This window comes from Phyllobates terribilis, unplaced genomic scaffold (assembly GCF_046119375.1).
Source record: "Phyllobates terribilis strain yellow unplaced genomic scaffold, ASM4611937v1 Scaffold_4__5_contigs__length_816908805, whole genome shotgun sequence".
Lineage (NCBI taxonomy): Eukaryota > Metazoa > Chordata > Amphibia > Anura > Dendrobatidae > Phyllobates > Phyllobates terribilis.
In genome coordinates this window covers 26,452,852-26,471,397 of record NW_027362764.1, presented here as the reverse complement: position 1 = coordinate 26,471,397, position 18,546 = coordinate 26,452,852, and the positions used below count along the sequence as shown (strand labels likewise).

The 18,546-nt window shown below is 47.6% G+C and overlaps 1 protein-coding gene across 1 annotated transcript in view; it reads left to right on the top strand.

Moving 5' to 3' along the window:
* Positions 1 to 15,546, top strand: part of LOC141264833 (uncharacterized) — a 62,470-nt gene extending 46,924 nt beyond the window's left edge. Inside the window, exons 2-3 of the mRNA XM_073677188.1 lie at positions 5,279 to 5,376; positions 13,190 to 15,546. Coding sequence (XP_073533289.1) covers positions 5,313 to 5,376; positions 13,190 to 15,117 — 1,992 coding nt within the window. The 5' untranslated portion in view covers positions 5,279 to 5,312 and the 3' untranslated portion in view covers positions 15,118 to 15,546. The remainder of the gene's footprint in view (positions 1 to 5,278; positions 5,377 to 13,189) is intronic.
* The last annotated feature ends 3,000 nt before the right edge of the window (positions 15,547 to 18,546 follow it).

Below are 18,546 nucleotides of genomic sequence, written 5' to 3'. Positions count from 1 at the left end.
TTCTTGTGACCTATGAGGTGGACGCCTGCACTGTTCTCAGTGGAATATGGTGTTCTTCTGGTTTCTCGGTTCAGGCCTGAGTTATGAGGAGAAACATAAAGACATACAACAGAGACATTGGCATTTTGTCAAAACTTTGAAAATGAATTTTAAGAAAACTAAAGTATATAGAAATTTACTTTTCTTCACATTTTGCATTCTCTAACACTTATCAAAGAGCAAAATCGCAAAAGAATTAAAAACATAAAGGAAAATTACATTGGTTCACTTGAAATGGAATAACCCGTTCGTCCCTTCGCTATGACGCTGAAACTATATCTCCCATAAATATCGGATCAATGCAAACCCCAATATTCATCACTGACCACTGGCTCCATGAGGCTTTGGTCAGAGGAAGCTTATGCCTGGGAAGCGTACGTCTCCTCCTCTGTGTAATCTCAGTCTTACTGTCTTTTTCCCAGAACAAATCTCCTCTTTTAATTACCTGCTCACTGCAGGAGGCCCCTACTTGAATGGAAATGGAAGCATCAGCTCTCTCTCACTTTCCCAGTTATAATTAATTTCTCTCTGCCCCAGCTACAATTAATCCCATATGTTCAATGTGCGTGTGATATGTCCCCTCTCCGGAGATGTCTTTATGGATGTTAATTTTTCTCTACGACACCTCCTACTTTTAGTGGTGGCTGATTTACTGATCATCTCCCAAGTCCACCTTACAGTACAACCACCCTGGATCCCACAGTACCCTTTCCTTCTAAGACTTGAAGGAGGTCACTCAACACCTCAAGACTGGCATCAAAGGCTAGTGCAGTCTGAAACGCCTGACTATAGGTAGCCGGTAGCCAGAAGCGACTCTAAGGCCCCAACCTCACAGGAACCATCTTTAATCTGCTCTGGTTGAGTAACTGGTCTGTTATCCCACTGGATGATGATAAGGGTCCAGAAGGCAGCGAGTAACCTGTGTTCTGGGCACTCTGACAGCAGGTGACAGCAACTGTGGCGCCTGTCTCCCCAGGGGATAACAACACTTTCCCACCATTCTGACAGGCTGTGGGTACCGCTCTACCCTCACCCTAGCAGGCTGGGGATACTACTTCCCACCATCCTGACAGGCTGTGGGTACCACTCTACCCTCACCCTGGCAGGCTGGGGATACTACTTCTCACCATCCTGTCAGGCTGTGGGTACCTCTCTATCCTCACCCTGACAGGCTGGGGATATTACTTCCCACCATCCTGTCAGGCTGTGGGTACCACTCTTCCCTCACCCTGACAGGCTGGGGATACTACTTCCCACCATCCTGTCAGGCTGTGGGTACCTCTCTATCCTCACCCTGACAGGCTGGGGATATTACTTCCCACCATCCTGTCAGGCTGTGGGTACCTCTCTATCCTCACCCTGACAGGCTGGGGATACTACTTCCCACCATCCTGTCAGGCTGTGGGTACCACTCTACCCTCACCCTGACAGGCTGGGGATATTACTTCCCACCATCCGGTCAGGCTGTGGGTACCACTCTACCCTCACCCTGACAGGCTGGGGATATTACTTCCCACCATCCTGTCAGGCTGTGGGTACCGCTCTACTCTCACCCTGGCAGGCTGAGGATACTACTTCCCACCATCCTATCAGGCTATATGTACCTCTCTATCCTCACCCTGACAGGCTGGGCATATTACTTCCCACCATCCTGTCAGGCTGTGGGTTCCGCTCTACCCTCACCCTGACAGGCTGGGGATATTACTTCCCACCATCCTCACAGGCTGTGGGTATCGCTCTACCCTCACCCTGGCAGGCTGGGGATACTACTTCCCACCATCCTGTCAGGCTGTGGGTTCCGCTCTACCCTCACCCTGACAGGCTGGGGATATTACTTCCCACCATCCTGACAGGCTGTGGGTATCGCTCTACCCTCACCCTGACAGGCTGGGGATATTACTTCCCACCATCCTGACAGGCTGTGGGTTCCGCTCTACCCTCACCCTGACAGGCTGGGGATATTACTTCCCACCATCCTGTCAGGCTGTGGGTACCGCTCTACCCTCACCCTGGCAGGCTGGGGATACTACTTCCCACCATCCTGTCAGGCTGTGGGTACCTCTCTATCCTCACCCTGACAGGCTGGGGATATTACTTCCCACCATCCTCTCAGGCTGGGGATAAAGCCTTAACTGCCGCCGCTGTTACCTCAGGAGCAGTGCTAATCATGGGGAAACTACCACCGGCCATGTCACAGTCCGTCGTGACATTGGTCAGCTGGTTGTCCTCTCCCTCACTCTTCTTACTATCGGGGTTCCTCAGGGCTCAGTGTTAGGTCCCCTCCTCTTCTCTCTACACCGCCCTTATTGGACAAACCGTCAGCAGATTCGGTTTCCAGTACCATCTCTAAGCTGATGACACCAATTATACACCTCTGCTCCCCCACATTACTACACATACCAGTGATTGTCCGCTGTCTCTAACATCGTGTCCTCTCTCTGACACTGAATCTGTCAAATTGTGAACACTTTGTGTTTCTTCCCTCCGCCAACCTACCTAACCCCGATATTGCCATTACTGTGATTCTACCATTACTCCCCACAGCTTTCCCCCTGTCTTGGGGTTTTATTTGACACAGAACTTTCCTTTACTACTGATATCTAATCATTCGCTCATATCACCTACAGTACAGACCAAAAGTTTGGACATGCCTTCTCATTTAAAGATTTTTCTGTATTTTCATGACTATGAAAATTGTACATTCACACTGAAGGCATCAAAACTATGAATTACCACATGTGGAATTATATACTTAACAAAAAAGTGTGAAACAGCTGAAAATATGTCTTATATTCTAGGGTCTTCAAAGTAGCCACCTTTTGCTTTGATGACTGCTTTGCACACTCTTGCCATTCTCTTGATGAGCTTCAACAGGTAGTCACCGGAAATGGTTTTCACTTCACAGGTGTGCCCTGTCAGGTTTAATAAGTGGGATTTCTTGCCTTATAGATAGAGTTGGGACCATCAGTTGTGTTGTGCAGAAGTCTGGTGGATACACAGCTGATAGTCCTACTGAATAGACTGTTAGAATTTGTATTATGGCAAGAAAAAAGCAGCTAAGTAAAGAAAAACGAGTGGCCATCATTACTTTAAGAAATGAAGGTAAGTCAGTCCGAAAAATTGGGCAGACTTTGAAAGTGTCCCCAAGTGCAGTTGCAAAAACCATCAAGCGCTACAAAGAAACTGGCTCACATGAGGACCGCCCCAGGAAAGGAAGACCAAGAGTCACCTCTGCTTCTGAGGATAAGTTTATCCGAGTCACCAGCCTCAGAAATCGCAGGTTAACAGCAGCTCAGATTAGAGACCAGGTCAATGCCACACAGAGTTCTAGCAGCAGACACATCTCTACAACAACTGTTAAGAGAAGACTTTGTGCAGCAGGCCTTCATGGTAAAATAGCTGCTAGGAAACCACTGCTAAGGACAGGCAACAACCCCCCAACCCCCCGTGTCCAGTGAGACTCCCCCCAAGAAGTTAAACCTACACACCACAGGTTCATATACAGACTAGGAAAATCCCTAACTTGCCCCTGATTTGTCCCTGCCTGACTGCGGAGGTTAGCACCCTAAAATTACACAATGGGGCCCCACTCAATGGGACCCTGAGTGTCCTTAACTACACTCTCAACTATACATAGAGTGTAAACCACAACCTAACGTAGTGCACACAGAGGGTGAGACATAGGACAAAGGACGTGATCACACAGTCCTACATGAAAGACTGAAGAAAAAGAGAGAAACCAAAAAAGACCTTTGATATACGTGCAGACCCTCAAACTCTAAATGTAACAAAATGGGAAGAGTGCTGGGATGGGGAACATGCAAACAAACCGCAGGAGAAGCAATAGGGAAAACCTCAGCAAGATAATCCTTGACTGGGGAGCTGGGACTGCATGCAGACATCTATCTAATTTGGAATATAAAGACTGCATGTACCAGGAGAATATAAATAGCCCTTCCCAAGATGTGATAGAAGAAACCAAATAAGGAAGTGAAAACATCTGCACAGAAGCAACACAGCAAAGACAAGAGCGTTATCAGCAATTGGACAGAGAAAACAAAGGCTGTGATCCACCAGAGAGGGAAACCGACCCACAGCCAGAAGTCACTGGATCGAGCCCTGGAGTCAAGCCCTGACATCGGTAAAAGATCCAGGGGTGGCGACTTTTTATTTGTTCCCTTAAATTCCACAAACACCTGTAAATCCCCCAGAGGCCTACTGTCTCTGGTGCAGGGAATCTAATGGGAAAAGCCAATCACTGGCAGGACCGGGAATAAAGAGGATTCGACTACGAGTGTCTGTCATATACCAGAAGAGCGAAGTTCTTCAAGAACTGGAGACACATTGGAGCAGCATGAATTACTTGGCACCTTGTACTTAGGCGGATACCATGAGAAGGAGGTACTGCCAGTAATTTGGTATCTTGTGACAATGAATATAATCCTACCGCAAACAGTTTGTGCTGAATTTACTGAAGTTCTTCTTGAGACTTGATCGTTTCCTGTGTGGCAGTTGCTTCTATCTGCAGGTACGAGGGGCTGCAATGGGAACAAACGTCGCTCCAACTATCACTGACATCTATGTGCGTTGCTGGAAGAGGAGATTGTCTTTGTTGGCCAGATGTCCAGGGTCATTGAGAAGATCCGCATCGGGGGATGTTATACTGATAACATATTGATCAGTGGATGGACACAGTTGGATTTGCAGGAATTTATAAGACCCCCCGCCTTGTCTGGATAGAGTCATTAAAGGGGATTGATAATAAAATATAAACTGACCTGTATAAGAAAGATCCGGCGATCACCAGCAGGCTATAGTATGAAGGAGAGCCCACCCTTCACACCATCAGGGCCACCAACTAAGGGGGGATTTCTCTGGTTTTGTGGTAATAGTTCCACCTTCGAATCCTTCAGAATAAAGGCTTCAGAGTTCATGTATGAGATATTGGAAAGTAACTAGTAAGGAAGTATGATGAAGAACACATACATTATCGGTAAGAATAATGGAGGAGCGGAGCAATGTAGAGATATAAGGAGAGACGCTCCAGAATAATATTATGGGAAATGTAGGAAAGCCGTCGTGTCAGAAGAGCTGATGGCTCCTCTTTACTGATCTTCTCTGCTCATCTAGAACTTTCCATCTGACTTTTCCTTCATTCTGTGACTTTTCCTTTTGTGACTTTTCTTCCTTTCTCTGATGTTTTCTTCCAGCTGTAAGTTTTCCATTATTTCTTTTACAGCTCTGAAATCCGGGTAAAGATTTGAAGAATCTTAATGCCGAAAGCCATAATGAAGAATGAAGAAAGTGATGTGCGATGCAGAGAGGACGATCCTACAGGTAACCGCCCCGGTGAGGAGTCACCACGAAATAAAGCCGAGCCACATTCTCATTCACCGGACCGGACACGTCTGAATTTACCAAACTCCACAGATTTCCTGGGAAATTCCATTCACTGAGAAGTTATTGTCTGCAAACTGAAAGTCCCTTATTATGTTCTGGGGTCTCTCCGGACCCTACAGCTTAATAAACTTATATTTACCCCACTGCTCAGCTCTCCGGCCCCTCCGCTCCTCACCGTCACCGTCCGGTTCTCTGCGCATCTTCTTATCGCCGGTGAGCTCTGGATCCTTGGGCCGGGACTTCTGGTTCTGATGAGGTCGGGATGTTTCTGGTCAAGTGTGAATACGGTCACAATGTCATGCCTGGAAACTGCTTTCACCAAAGCCTAATTTCTGACTTAGCGTGAAGAAGCCGAGGTTTCAGTCCTCAACGGCGATAATAAGACTCGCAGAGGACCAGACGGTGAGGGTGAGGAGCGGAGGGGCCGGAGAGGTGAAAAGTGATTATACATAGTGATCTTATTTTTAACCTTTTGATGGACGGTTACAGAGCAGCAAAATGACGACCAGCAGCTGTCATACTGCTGAATCTGCGCAGAAGTAAATTACCAAAAAATCCACATTTTGCCAAATGCTGATTTTTGTAATATTTGATTAGAATTCAGGTTGGCTAGAATCTATCGGCTCATCTGCAGCAGTGATGGTAGTAAGGACACAATTATACACCAGTCTGTGGAACGCTGTCTCTCCCAACTTCCCTATAGACAAGCGGTCACCTGTTCTCTGTGGGGAGAGAGGAGAAATGTGTTGGAAAGGGGCTCAATAGATGCGGTGGATCCAGGTGGGCTCACGGGCCACAGGCGTCGGTGCAGCTAACGGGGGAGGTGCACAGGACATGGATAGCAGACAGGAGACTGTTAGCAGAGGTACTAAAAGCCGCCACCTGCAAATCAGGGACTGGAAGCCTCAGACATCCATGAGATGTCCAGAAGACTGTAGACAGTTAGCAGTGGTACTGAAAGCTGCAGACAGACAGGTAGCAGAGTTTCTAGAAGCCGCAGGCAGACATGAGGCGTCATGGAGACCACAGACATGTAGCAGAATTACTGAAGACCACAGGCTGACTGGTGACTCAAGGACTGGAAGGCGCAGGCATACATGAGGCATCATGGAGACCACAGACAGGTAGCAGAGTTACTGAAAACCGCAGGCTGACTGGTGACTTAAAGACTGGAAGCCGCAGGCAGACATGAGGCATCATGGAGACCACAGACAAGTAGCAGAGTTACTGAAGACCGCAGGCTGACTGGTGGCTTAAAGACTGGAAGCTGCAGACAGACATGAGGCATCATGGAGACCACAGATTGGTAGCAGAGTTACTGAAGACCGCAGGCTGACTTGTGACTTAAAGACTGGAAGCCGCAGGCAGTTGACGCACCCCCTGGGCCGTAGGGTGCTCGGTAGCCTTGCCCGTCGTTGCTAAGGGAGCTGTCACAGTGCCGGTGGCCCGGTCCGTGACCCAGGGCGGTCAGTAAAAAGGGGATTTTATAGTTTTTATGTATGAAGTTCGTGACACCACCTGTGGTACTCCACAGGTAGAGCTTAGCTCCAGGGCAGTGTAGATGTTGTAAGGAAGTAGATGATGCTGGGCAGTGTAGTGCAGGGGTAATGGCGCAGTTAATAATCAGTCCACAACTCAATGGCGGTTTCCTCTTATGTTTACTTGCGGTGATTAGGCAAACTGAGACACGGGTACTGGCTTGAAGTGGAAGTCCGGGCAGCCTGGAAGCAAGTAAGGAATCCCCCTCGCCAGGTGGAGTTGGAGGCCTTCCCTTTGCGCTGACCTCTTTGGACCTGCTGCTTGTAGCTATGCGGTGGCCCTCGTCCCTGAGTACAACGTTTCTGTGCTCACCCGTATGGCAGGCAGCTCAGGCCTTGCTGATGCGTCGCTCCCATGTAGCGGTGCGGTGGCCCTCATCCCTGAGTACAACGTTTCTGTGCTCACCCGTATGGCAGGCAGCTCGGGCCTTGCTGATGCGTCGCTCCCACGTGGCGGTGCTGGGCCCTCTGTGCTGCTGAGCCTCCGGGCGTCTGATGGGGCCAGGAGACCTGCAGTCTCCTGCCCTCCGGTTTCTGCTGCTGGGCCTTCGGTGCCCCACAGCCTCGGACTCCGGTGTCCGGTTCTTCTGCGCTTCTTTCCTCTGGGGTGAACTGCCGTGCTGCTCCACTCCCCAGGTCCTTCCTCGTCGCTGTCCTGTATTCAACTCCTCACACTAAGTCTAACTAACCCCGCCTCCAGATCCCAGTTGCCAAGGGGAGGGGCCTCCCGTTGCTGGTCTGGAGCCAGGAAAGTGTTGCATGTTAGTATACCTGACTAGGAGACCCCTGCTTGCTTCCAGGCATGGCATCACCCCTTGTGAAGGAGTCAATGCCACTGTGGCAACCGGACTCCTAGGGGGGCCACACAGACATGAGTCGTCATGGAGACCACAGACAGGTAGCAGAGTTACTGAAGGCCACAGGCTGACTGGTGACTTAAAGACTGGAAGCCGCAGGCAGATGACGCGCCCCCTGGGCTGTGTGTGTGGGGGGAAACCCGGAGCCGGGCCTTGTAGATGCTGGGGGTTGTAGTCTCCGTGGCGGCGACCCGGTCCGTGCCCAGGGCGGTCAAACCAAATGGCAGTCTATATGCTGAATGTCCGACTACGCCACCCGTGGATTGTGGTCTGAGTGAACCGCCGCAGCAGGGCAGACCGCTGAGGCTGGTGTTGTGGGTGCAGCAGAGGGTAGTATAACTCCCCACGGGAGGAGTATAGCCTCAGGGCAGTAAATAGGGATGTTGGTGGTGATGGTGCGCGGGAGCAGCAGTAACCACACAGAGTCTGCCATGCAATTCAGGGTCTTTACTGTTGGTGGTATTAAGGGACCCGTCCGGAATACAGGTTAACAATGGAAGCCTGGTCAGTCTGAGAGCAACTCGGAAATCCCGCTGGTCAGGGGGAGTTTGTAGGCCTACCGTGCTGACTTCACTCTTTCTTGGCTATCCCGCTGTAGTGTGGTGGTAGCCCACGTCTCTGAGTGTACCGTGTTGTTCTCACCCGTATGACTGGCGACTCGGGCCTTCCGTACTTTTCACCCCTCCGGGGCAGTAGTGGTCCCTCTCGTGTGGCTGAGCCTCTGGGCTTCCTTGGGCCAGAGAACTTGAAGTCCCCTGCGTGGTGGTTTTCTGCTGCTGGGCTTATAACCCTCACAGCCTCGGACTCCAGTGTCCGGCTTTGTAAGTCTCCAGTCAGGATGAGCTCTGCTAGCTCCCCTCCTGACCTCGTGTTCCTCCTCTGCCTGCAGGGACTCCTCAGCCTGCTGCTGACCTGTCCCTATCTGCAACTTCACTGGAACCTTGTCTGGAACTTGTCTCCCTAACCCCGCCCCAGATCCAGTTTATAAAGGGCAGGTTTCTCCCCTCCCTGGACTGAGGCAGGAGGTGCTGCATGCCAATTGTCCCCAACCAGGGAACCTCCCTCCTGCTCTCAGACATGACATTGCCTCCACTGTGGCGACCAGACCTGCGGTGCCACACAGACATGAGGCGTCATGGAGACCTCAGACAGGTAGCAGAGTTACTGGAGACCACAGGCTGACTGTTGACTTAAAGACTGGGAGCCGCAGGCAGACATGAGGCGTCATGGAGACCACAGACAGGTAGCAGAGTTACTGAAGAACGCAGGCAGACTGGTGACTTAATGACTAGAAGCCGCAGACAGACATGAGGCATCATGGAGTCTACACACAGGTAGCAGAGTTACTGAAGACCGCAGGCTGACTGGTGACTTAATGACTAGAAGCCGCAGGCAGACATGAGGTGTCATGGAGACCACAGACAGGTAGCAGAGTTACTGAAGACCGCAGGCTGACTGGTGACTTAAAGACTGGAAGCCGCGTACAGACATGAGGCATCATGGAGTCTACACACAGATAGCAGAGTTACTGAAGACCGCAGGCTGACTGGTGACTCAAGGACTGGAAGCTGCAGACAGACAGAAGGTGTCATGGAGTCTACACAGAGGTAGCAGACTAAACTCCGGAGTAACAAGAAAGTGTAAATTCCATAGAAGCCGGTGACGGCTATGAGATATTCTGGAAACCGCCGGCGGACACACAGTAAAGGTCCTAGAAGACCGGAAACAGGTAGCAGACAGAACTCTGGAGTAACTAGAAAGTCTGAAAATCATGGAAGCAGCAGACAGATAGGAGACGTCCTGAAGACTGTGGATAGGAACTGTGCACAGACAAAATAAAAGTGTTACTAGAAAGCCTTTACACCTAGATACAAGTGTGTGTATTGGGAGGCCTTACATAGGCCTAGGAAGGTCAGCACTTGGGAGCCCGCCAGGCTACCTGCAAAGCCTAACATGAAGCACAAGAAAATTTATAGGGGTGTAGTGAGCAGAGCCCTGAAACGAGACAGGAGCGTAACAAGAACTCCATCCCCAGACTCCTCTGGCAGTGCCGTAATATCCCAGAGAACCAATGGGTCCAGTGTTACAATTGTCACTGTCTGCGGAGCATTGGGAGGGCCACATGCACATGGACATCTGATTCTTCTGACTAATGTGCATGGGGCTGTACCTGGTCTCCTGGTCCCTGCTGTGAGATCACAGTTTACACCTCTGTACACATTAGACTGATAGAATAGAATCATAGAATGGTAGAGTTGGAGGGGACCTCCTGGGTCATCTGGTCCAACCCCCGGCTCAAAGCAGGATTCACTAAACCATCTCAGACAGATGTCTGTCCAGCCTTTGTTTGAAGACTTCCATTGAAGGAGAACTCACCACCTCTCGTGGCCGCCTGTTCCACTCATTGATCTCCTAACTGTCAAAAAGTTTTTTCTTTTATCTAATCTGTGTCTCCTCCCATTCAGTTTCATCCCATTGCTTCTAGTCTTTCCTTGTGCAAATGAGAATACGGCAGGGTTCGGAAGGGAAGGAGCGCCATTTGACTTTTTGAATGTAAAATTTGCTTGAATAATTAGGGGATGCCATGTTGCGTTTGGAGAGCCCCTGATGTGCCTAAACAGTGGAAACCCCCCACAAGTGACACCATTTTGGAAACTAGACCCCTCAGGGAACTTATCTAGATGTATGGTGAGCACCCTGAACCCCCAAGTCCTTTACAGAAGTTTATAACATGGAGCCATGAAAATAAAAAAAATCTAACTTTTTCCACAAAAAAGATGTTTTAGCCCCAATTTTTTTATTTTCACAAGGGTAAGAGGATTTCTTGGATGGACCCCAAAAACTGTTGTGCAATTTCTCCTGAGTACGCCAATACCCCATATGTGGGGAAAATACAGTGTTTGGGCGCACGGCAGAGTTCAGAAGGGAAGAAGAACTGTGTGACTTTTTGAACGCAAAATTGGCTGGAATAAAGAGCGGAAGCCATGTCGCGTTTGGAGAGACCCTGATGTGCCTAAATAGTGGAAACCCCCCACAAGTGACCTCATTTTGGAAACTACACCCCTCAAGGATTTTATCAAGGGGTATAGTGAACATTTTGAACCCAGAAGTACGACACAGAATTTGATAACATTAGGTCATCATATTGAACAAGTTGTCGTCATTAGTCTTGAGCGCAAGTGCTCGCTACTTGAGTTTGCATCGGGTACTCAGGTATGCACCAAGTATCACGGGTGCTCGAGTGATCTGTTCGAATCCCCTCCCGCATGTTTCACGGTTATTAGACACCCAAAAAAAAACATGCGGGTATCGCTTGTGCATGGATGGCAATCCCCGCAAGGTTTTTTTGGCCGCGAAGCATATGGGGCGGAGACTCGAGCATGTCACTTGAGCACCCGCGATATTCAGTGCATACCCGAGCACCCGATGCAAACTCAAGTAGCGAGTACTTGCGCTCAACACTAGTCGCCATATCGTCATTTTTTTTTTTTTTTTTTACTTTTGAAAAAAATCCCAACCCCAACTCTAACCCGAGCACAACCCTAACCCAACCCCAACCCTAACCCGAGCACAACCCTATCCCAACCCCAACCCTAACCCTAGCCCAACCCTCTCCCCAACCCTAACCCTATCCCAACCCTAACCCTAGCCCAACTCCAAGCCCAACCCCAACCCTAACCCCTACCCCAACCCTAACCCGAACCCTAGCACAACCCTAACCCCAACCCTAGCACAATCCTAACCCGAGAGTTTATTTTTTACGCCGTTCCTCGTGCGGTATAAGTGATTAGACAACTTTATTCTTCGGGTCGGTGCGATTACAGTGATACCAGAATCACATCAGGTTTTTATGATTGACAGCTGTCACACACTAAAAGACTCATTTTTTTGTAAAATCTAGTTTTTGCATCGCCATATTTTGAGAGCTATCGTGTGTTATTCCATTTTTTGTTTGGCGGGATGGTGATAAAGCATTGTTTTTTGCTTAATTTTTTTTTCTTTTTTTTACCGTGTTCACTGAAGGGGTTAACTAGTGAGACAATATTATAGGTCAGTTCGTTCCGGACGCGGCGATACCAAATATGTGTACTTTTATTTATTTATTTTCATAATAATATTTATTGATGGGTACATTATATTTTTATTTTTGGTGGATTGTTTTTTTTTAAATATCTTTACTTTTTTTCTTTTTTTTTTCACTTTCTGATACTTTTTTTTACTTTTATACTTTGTCCCACTATGGGACTTTCACTTTTTTTATTCTGATCGCCTGTATAGCACAGGGATGGAGCACCATCCCTGTGCTATGCAGGCTGTAAGCGCTGCAGATACAGAAAATACTTTGGTCATGCACTGCACATGACCAAAATATCTTCCTGCTGTCTGGTGACCCGGATGTTGTCATGACGACATCGGGTTGTCATGACGACATCCGGGAAGCCGCGGCAGCTGGAAGCCGGGAGAGGAGGTGAGTATTGCGATCAACTCCCCTTGCCCCGTAATGCTGCGATAGACTTCGATTGCAGCATTGCGGGGGTTAATGTGCCGGGAGCCGCGCGGGACCGCTCCCTGTACATAGTACCGGGTGTCAACTGTGACAATCAGTTGACACCCGGCGGCGATCACCCGCATAGCTTGTGTGCTCGCGCGATCGCCATGATGTATTAATATGTATCAGGCACTTAAAGCCCAGGGCGCAGATACGTATTAGTACGTCATGAGCTTTAAAGGGGTTAAACAGACCTATTAAACCTAAGGCATAAACAAAATGCACATACCTTCTGCTGTAAGTAAAAGCAATAGTGCATATACTAACCTGGGTACTTAGTAAATGCAGATTTTGATTAAGAAACAACAACATGTGAACATGCTCCTATTTTGCATGCATAAAACGGAACTTTACCTCCAGTTCATTTTTTTTGGGGTTAAGTCTCAGGCTTCTGCACTTAGTGCCGGTAAGGGGTGCGGCCGCCCTTTCTGTGACCTGGACATTACGTTTATATAGCTTCCCATTTTGCTGGGTACTCATATTGCTCGGCCCTTATTCACATTGACATCACTTTGACAGATGATAAGGTTTTAATACAAAATTTTCGGACAATCCCGATTTGGGTTCACCTTGACGCTGGTTGGATGAATTTTACACTTTTTAAAATCAAAAACAATCAAAAACAGAGTTTATTCAGTGTGTTATTTCTATGCACTGCTGCTGTTACTTATTTACTTTCTACAGGGGAGATGGTTAGTTTCTTATACCTTACAATTTGTATGGGAATTTTTTTTTTTTGCTGTTCAGATAAATGTAATATTTAAGGTTTTATGATTTATATATAATATCAGTTTTATTCTTGACAGATGACTGTACCAGGAGCTCTGAGAGACATCTGATATCTCTAGAATTGAATGCAGAAGATTATAGTATCACACAAGATACATGTACTCAGCATGCCGACATGTCAGCTATACCCCCATCCGTCAACAGCAGAGACCGATCATCTGATGATTTTAATGTATTATTACCTCCTAATTCATCACAGACTGTTAAGCAAAATAAAAGTCGCAGAAGAAATGCTGAAGATCAAACAGCTACCACAACGGAGAAGCCATATTCATGTTCAGAATGTGGGAAATGTTTTAAACAGAAATCACACCTTAGTAATCATGAGAGAATTCACACAGGAGAGAAGCCATTTTCATGTTCAGAATGTGGGAAATGTTTTATTCAGAAATCAGATCTTGTTACACATGAGAGAATTCACACAGGAGAGAAGCCATATTCATGTTCAAAATGTGGGAAATGTTTTACATATAAATCAAATCTTTTTTCACATGAGAGAATTCACACAGGACAGAAGCCATATTCATGTTCAGAATGTGGGAAATGTTTTATTCAGAAATCACAACTTAGTATTCATGAGAGAATTCACACAGGAGAAAAGCCATTTTCATGTTCAGAATGTGGGAACTGTTTTACATGTAAGTCAAATCTTGTTTCACATGAGAGAATTCACACAGGAGAGAAGCCATATTCATGTTCAGAATGTGGGAAATGTTTTATTCAGAAATCATATCTTATAAGTCATGAGAGAATTCACACAGGAGAAAAGCCATTTTCATGTTCAGAATGTGGGAAATGTTTTGCTCAGAAATCATACCTTAGTATTCATGAGAAAATTCACACAGGACAGAAGCCATATTCATGTTCAGAATGTGGGAAATGTTTTATTCAGAAATCATATCTTATAAGTCATGCGAGAATTCACACAGGAGAGAAGCCATTTTCATGTTTAGAATGTGGGAAATGTTTTATTCAGAAATCATATCTTATAAGTCATGCGAGAATTCACACAGGAGAGAAGCCATTTTCATGTTTAGAATGTGGGAAATGTTTTATTCAGAAATCAGATCTTGTTACACATGAGAGAAGTCACACAGGAGAAAAGCCATTTTCATGTTCAGAATGTGGGAAATGTTTTACATATAAATCAGTTCTTGTTACACACGAGAGAATTCACTCAGGAGAGAAGCCATATTCATGTTCAGAATGTGGGAAATGTTTTGCTCAGAAATCATACCTTAGCATTCATGAGAGAATTCACACAGGACAGAAGCCATATTCATGTTCAGAATGTGGGAAATGTTTTATTCAGAAATCATATCTTATAAGTCATGCGAGAAGTCACACAGGAGAGAAGCCATTTTCATGTTTAGAATGTGGGAAATGTTTTATTCAGAAATCAGATCTTGTTACACATGAGAGAAGTCACACAGGAGAAAAGCCATTTTCATGTTCAGAATGTGGGAAATGTTTTACATATAAATCAGATCTTGTTACACACGAGAGAATTCACACAGGAGAGAAGCCATATTCATGTTCAGAATGTGGGAAAGGTTTTGTTGATAAATCACACCTTAGTATTCATGAGAAAATTCACACAGGTGAAAAGCCATTTTCATGCTCAGAATGTGGGAAATGTTTTGCTGATAAATCACACCTTAGTATTCATGAGAAAATCCACACTGGTGAAAAGCCATTTTCATGTTCAGAATGTGGGAAATGTTTTAGACATAAATCAGATCTTGTTACACATGAGAGAAGTCACACAGGAGAGAAGCCATATTCATGTTCAGAATGTGGGAAATGTTTTACATATAAATCAGTTCTTGTTACACACGAGAGAATTCACACAGGAGAGAAGCCATATTCATGTTCAGAATGTGGGAAAGGTTTTACTTGTAAATCATCTCTTAACAAGCATAAGAAAGTTCATACAGAGAAGTAATCATTTTATAGTCACATTCTAACAAAAGTACATGTCGTCTTGAGAGCTTAGATTTCTATGCTCTTAAACCCTTTGGCTACAAGCTGACCATCATAGTTACACCACCTGTGGTCACTATGATAACATACAATATGGGAAACTTATGGTGTGGCCCCCATGCTCCCCTGACCTCAACCCCATTGAGAACCTCTGGAGCATCATCAAAAGGAGTGTCTATGATGGCGGGAGGCAGTTCACATCTAAGCAACAGCTCTGGGAGGGTATTCTGGCCTCATGCAAAACAATTGAAGCAGAAACCATCCAAAACCTGACAAATTCAATGGACGAGAGAGTTCAGAAGCTCCTTTCCAACAAGCGGTCCTATGTGCAAATGTAACATCACCTAGAATAAAGTTTTGAGTTGAAAACTGTTTGATTTCAGTGTGTAATAACCTGCTAATGCTTAGAATTGCAAAAATGACCATTTTTTTGTTCTTTATTAAAATGAAAAGGTTGAAAACTCTGCTGTGCAGAATAATTTGGAACATGCATTTTGAGTGCAGTTTGAGTTTTTATTTTTTTAAAAATATCCTGTTATCATCAGCAGATTATACAAAAACCTTTCAATTGTCCTCGAATAGTTATTGGACTTGAAAATTGCAATGACTGCAATTCATATAGGTAATTTGGGGAAATCTGAGAAAATATTATTTGCATAATAATTTGGAACACAGTGTAAACTAAAGTAAACAAAAAAAGTGCAGGTTTATTATCGCCACATCCGTAACGACCCAAACTATAAAAAATAAAATAAAACAACAAAAATGTTCAAAAGGTGTATAGAAAAAAAAAAATGGTACCACTAAAAATGTCATTTTGTCCTGCAAAGAATGCGGACACCCAAATTAAAAATTTTTTCCGTGTGCAGCCCATATACCCAGCCGAGTTTGAGACCCCTGCTCTATAGTCTGGTCACTAGGGTGATCAGGGGGAGTTGGCGGTTGGGGGATAGAGAGTGTCCAGCCTGTCTAGAGGTGAGGCGTAGGGTACAAGGGCTGCTAGGATTAAGTATCTTGCCAATCTCTTTAGAGTCCACCGCAGCAAGGCCAAATTATATCCATATCAGAGTATCAGTCTCGTTAACATTCAGCCGGCACCTGTATGGAAAACCAGTATTGCAGCTAATTGCTGAAGTACTTGCAGTGGAGAATTGCATTGCTGAAGCAGAAGAACCTGCAGTGTGTAGCATCGGCATCTCTGCCTCCTGCTGGGCAGAGACGCCGTTCCCCTCACCGCCGCGGTCCCGGTCTGGCATCCTCCTGCTGTGGCGTGCACCGCGCACAGCTTCCTGGACACTGTGCTTATGGCACGCACGCGCTCCCTCCTTCTTAAAGGGGCCGCGCATGCCGTCCTAAAGAGTCCCCGACCAATGGCCGGAGGACCTCCCCTATTTAAAGCACCTCCTCCAATATGGAGGTGCCGGTGCAAGGTTGTATTTTCTGTGCTAACACTCTCCTCAGCCCTCAGGTCCCTTTGCCTGCCAGCCTGCCTGTCAGCCGTGACCGCCAGCCTGCCTGTCAGCCGTGACCGCCAGACTGCCTGTCAGTCGTGCCCGCCGACATGCCTACCCAGAGCACCCGTCTGGCCATCTGCCATACCCGCCTGATTGCCAACCCAGAGCACCCACCTGGCTATCTGCCATACCCTCCTGCTTGCCAACCCGGCGCCCCCGTCTGGCCATCTGCCATACCCGCCTGCTTGCCAACCCGGAGCACCTGTCTGGCTATCTGCCATACCCGCCTGCTTGTCTACCCGGATCACCCACCTGCCTGCCTAACCTGCCATGCTCATCCGCTGTACCTATCAGCCTCCGTCATCTGACCCGTGGGAGTCGCCTGCTCTCACACAAGTTCGGTCCCAGAGTGGCATCTGGTCCACATGCCCGGACCCTCCTTGGTTCACGGAGTCGACTAAGCCGCACAGGCCATGGAATCCGGTGGCTCCCATGCTCCTTCGCTCTCTGACCTGTAGCAGGAGGTCTCTCGTCAGAGATCCCAACAGGAGACTATCCTGTCCTATCTACAGACAGTCAACTCCTGCCTGGACATGCTGTCCAACTCGACTGTCTCCGTCTCTAACCGAGCGACACCCGCTCTGGCTACACCTCAACCCAGTGGCGCTGTAGCACCCGGCTTTAGACCCCGGCTTTCTGTACCTCCACGTTTCGATGGTGATCCTGTCCTATGTCGGGGCTTTATAAATCAGTGCACGCTGCACTTTGAACTTCTGGCACACCTGTTCATCTCTGACCAGTCCAAGGTGGCATTCATCATGTCCCACCTCACCGGAGAGGCTTTGGCGTGGCTTAACCCCCTGTGGGAGAGAGGGGATCCCCTAGTGTCCGATTTCCAGGCTTTCCTCGCGGCTTTCCGAAAGGTGTTCGACGAGCCTGGACGAAAATCTTGTACTGCCTCCTTGCTACTCCGACTCCGCCAAGGGAGTCTCTCTGTGGGCCAGTATACCGTGAGTTTCCGAACCCTCGCATTTGAACTTGCCTGGAACAATGAGGTCCTGGTGTCCACCTTTTGGGAGGGCCTTTCCGGACGGATCAAGGATGAGCTACCCGGTCATGACATACCTCCCTCCCTGGACGACCTGGTGTCATTAACTACCTGGATTGACATCCATTTTCTGGAACGCGCTAAGAAAATGACCCGTGATAAAAAAAAATCTGAGCCTCGCTCCCATCTTCCAAAGTCCAGTCTCGCAACCTGCACTCCCCCGGGTGTCTTCTCCAGAGCCAATGCAAGTTGATCAAGTTCAGATGGTCAAGTCTCGCCAGGAGACCAGTCGTGCCGAGGGGAGTTGCTTCTCTTGTGGCAAGATAGAGCATCAGATCCGCTCTTGCCCGGTGAGACCGGGAAACTCCAGAGTCTAGGACCGCTCGGAGAGGTCGTCCTAGGCAAGAGTTCTTCCTCTCCACCCTTGACTCTGTCCGTTTCCGTTACCAGTGGTGTCATCCGCTTCTTCGAGACTGCCCATCTGGATTTCGGAGCCGCTGGAAATCTCATCCAACAGGCCGTTGTGGAGCGTTATCAGATTCCTACTATACGTCTGGCCGATCCTTTAGCGGTTACCTCTGTGGATGGACAGCTACTTCCCAAAACCATCTTGTTGGTTACTGAGCCAGCAACTCTTCAGGTGGGAATGCTGAACTCAGAGAAGATCTCCTTTTACGTACTGTCTGGTCTCTCTCATCCACTCTTGCTTGGCCTGCCTTGGTTACAGAGACATGAGCCCGTCCTGAATTGGAGCTTGGGGGAGGTGCTCCGTTTAGGTCAGGGCTGCCAAAAGACCTGTCTGGCTCCAGTTCGTTCCGCTCGACCCCAGTCTACTCCCGCTAATCTACCGGGCTTGCCTGCACCCTACTGGTCCTATGCGGATGTCTTC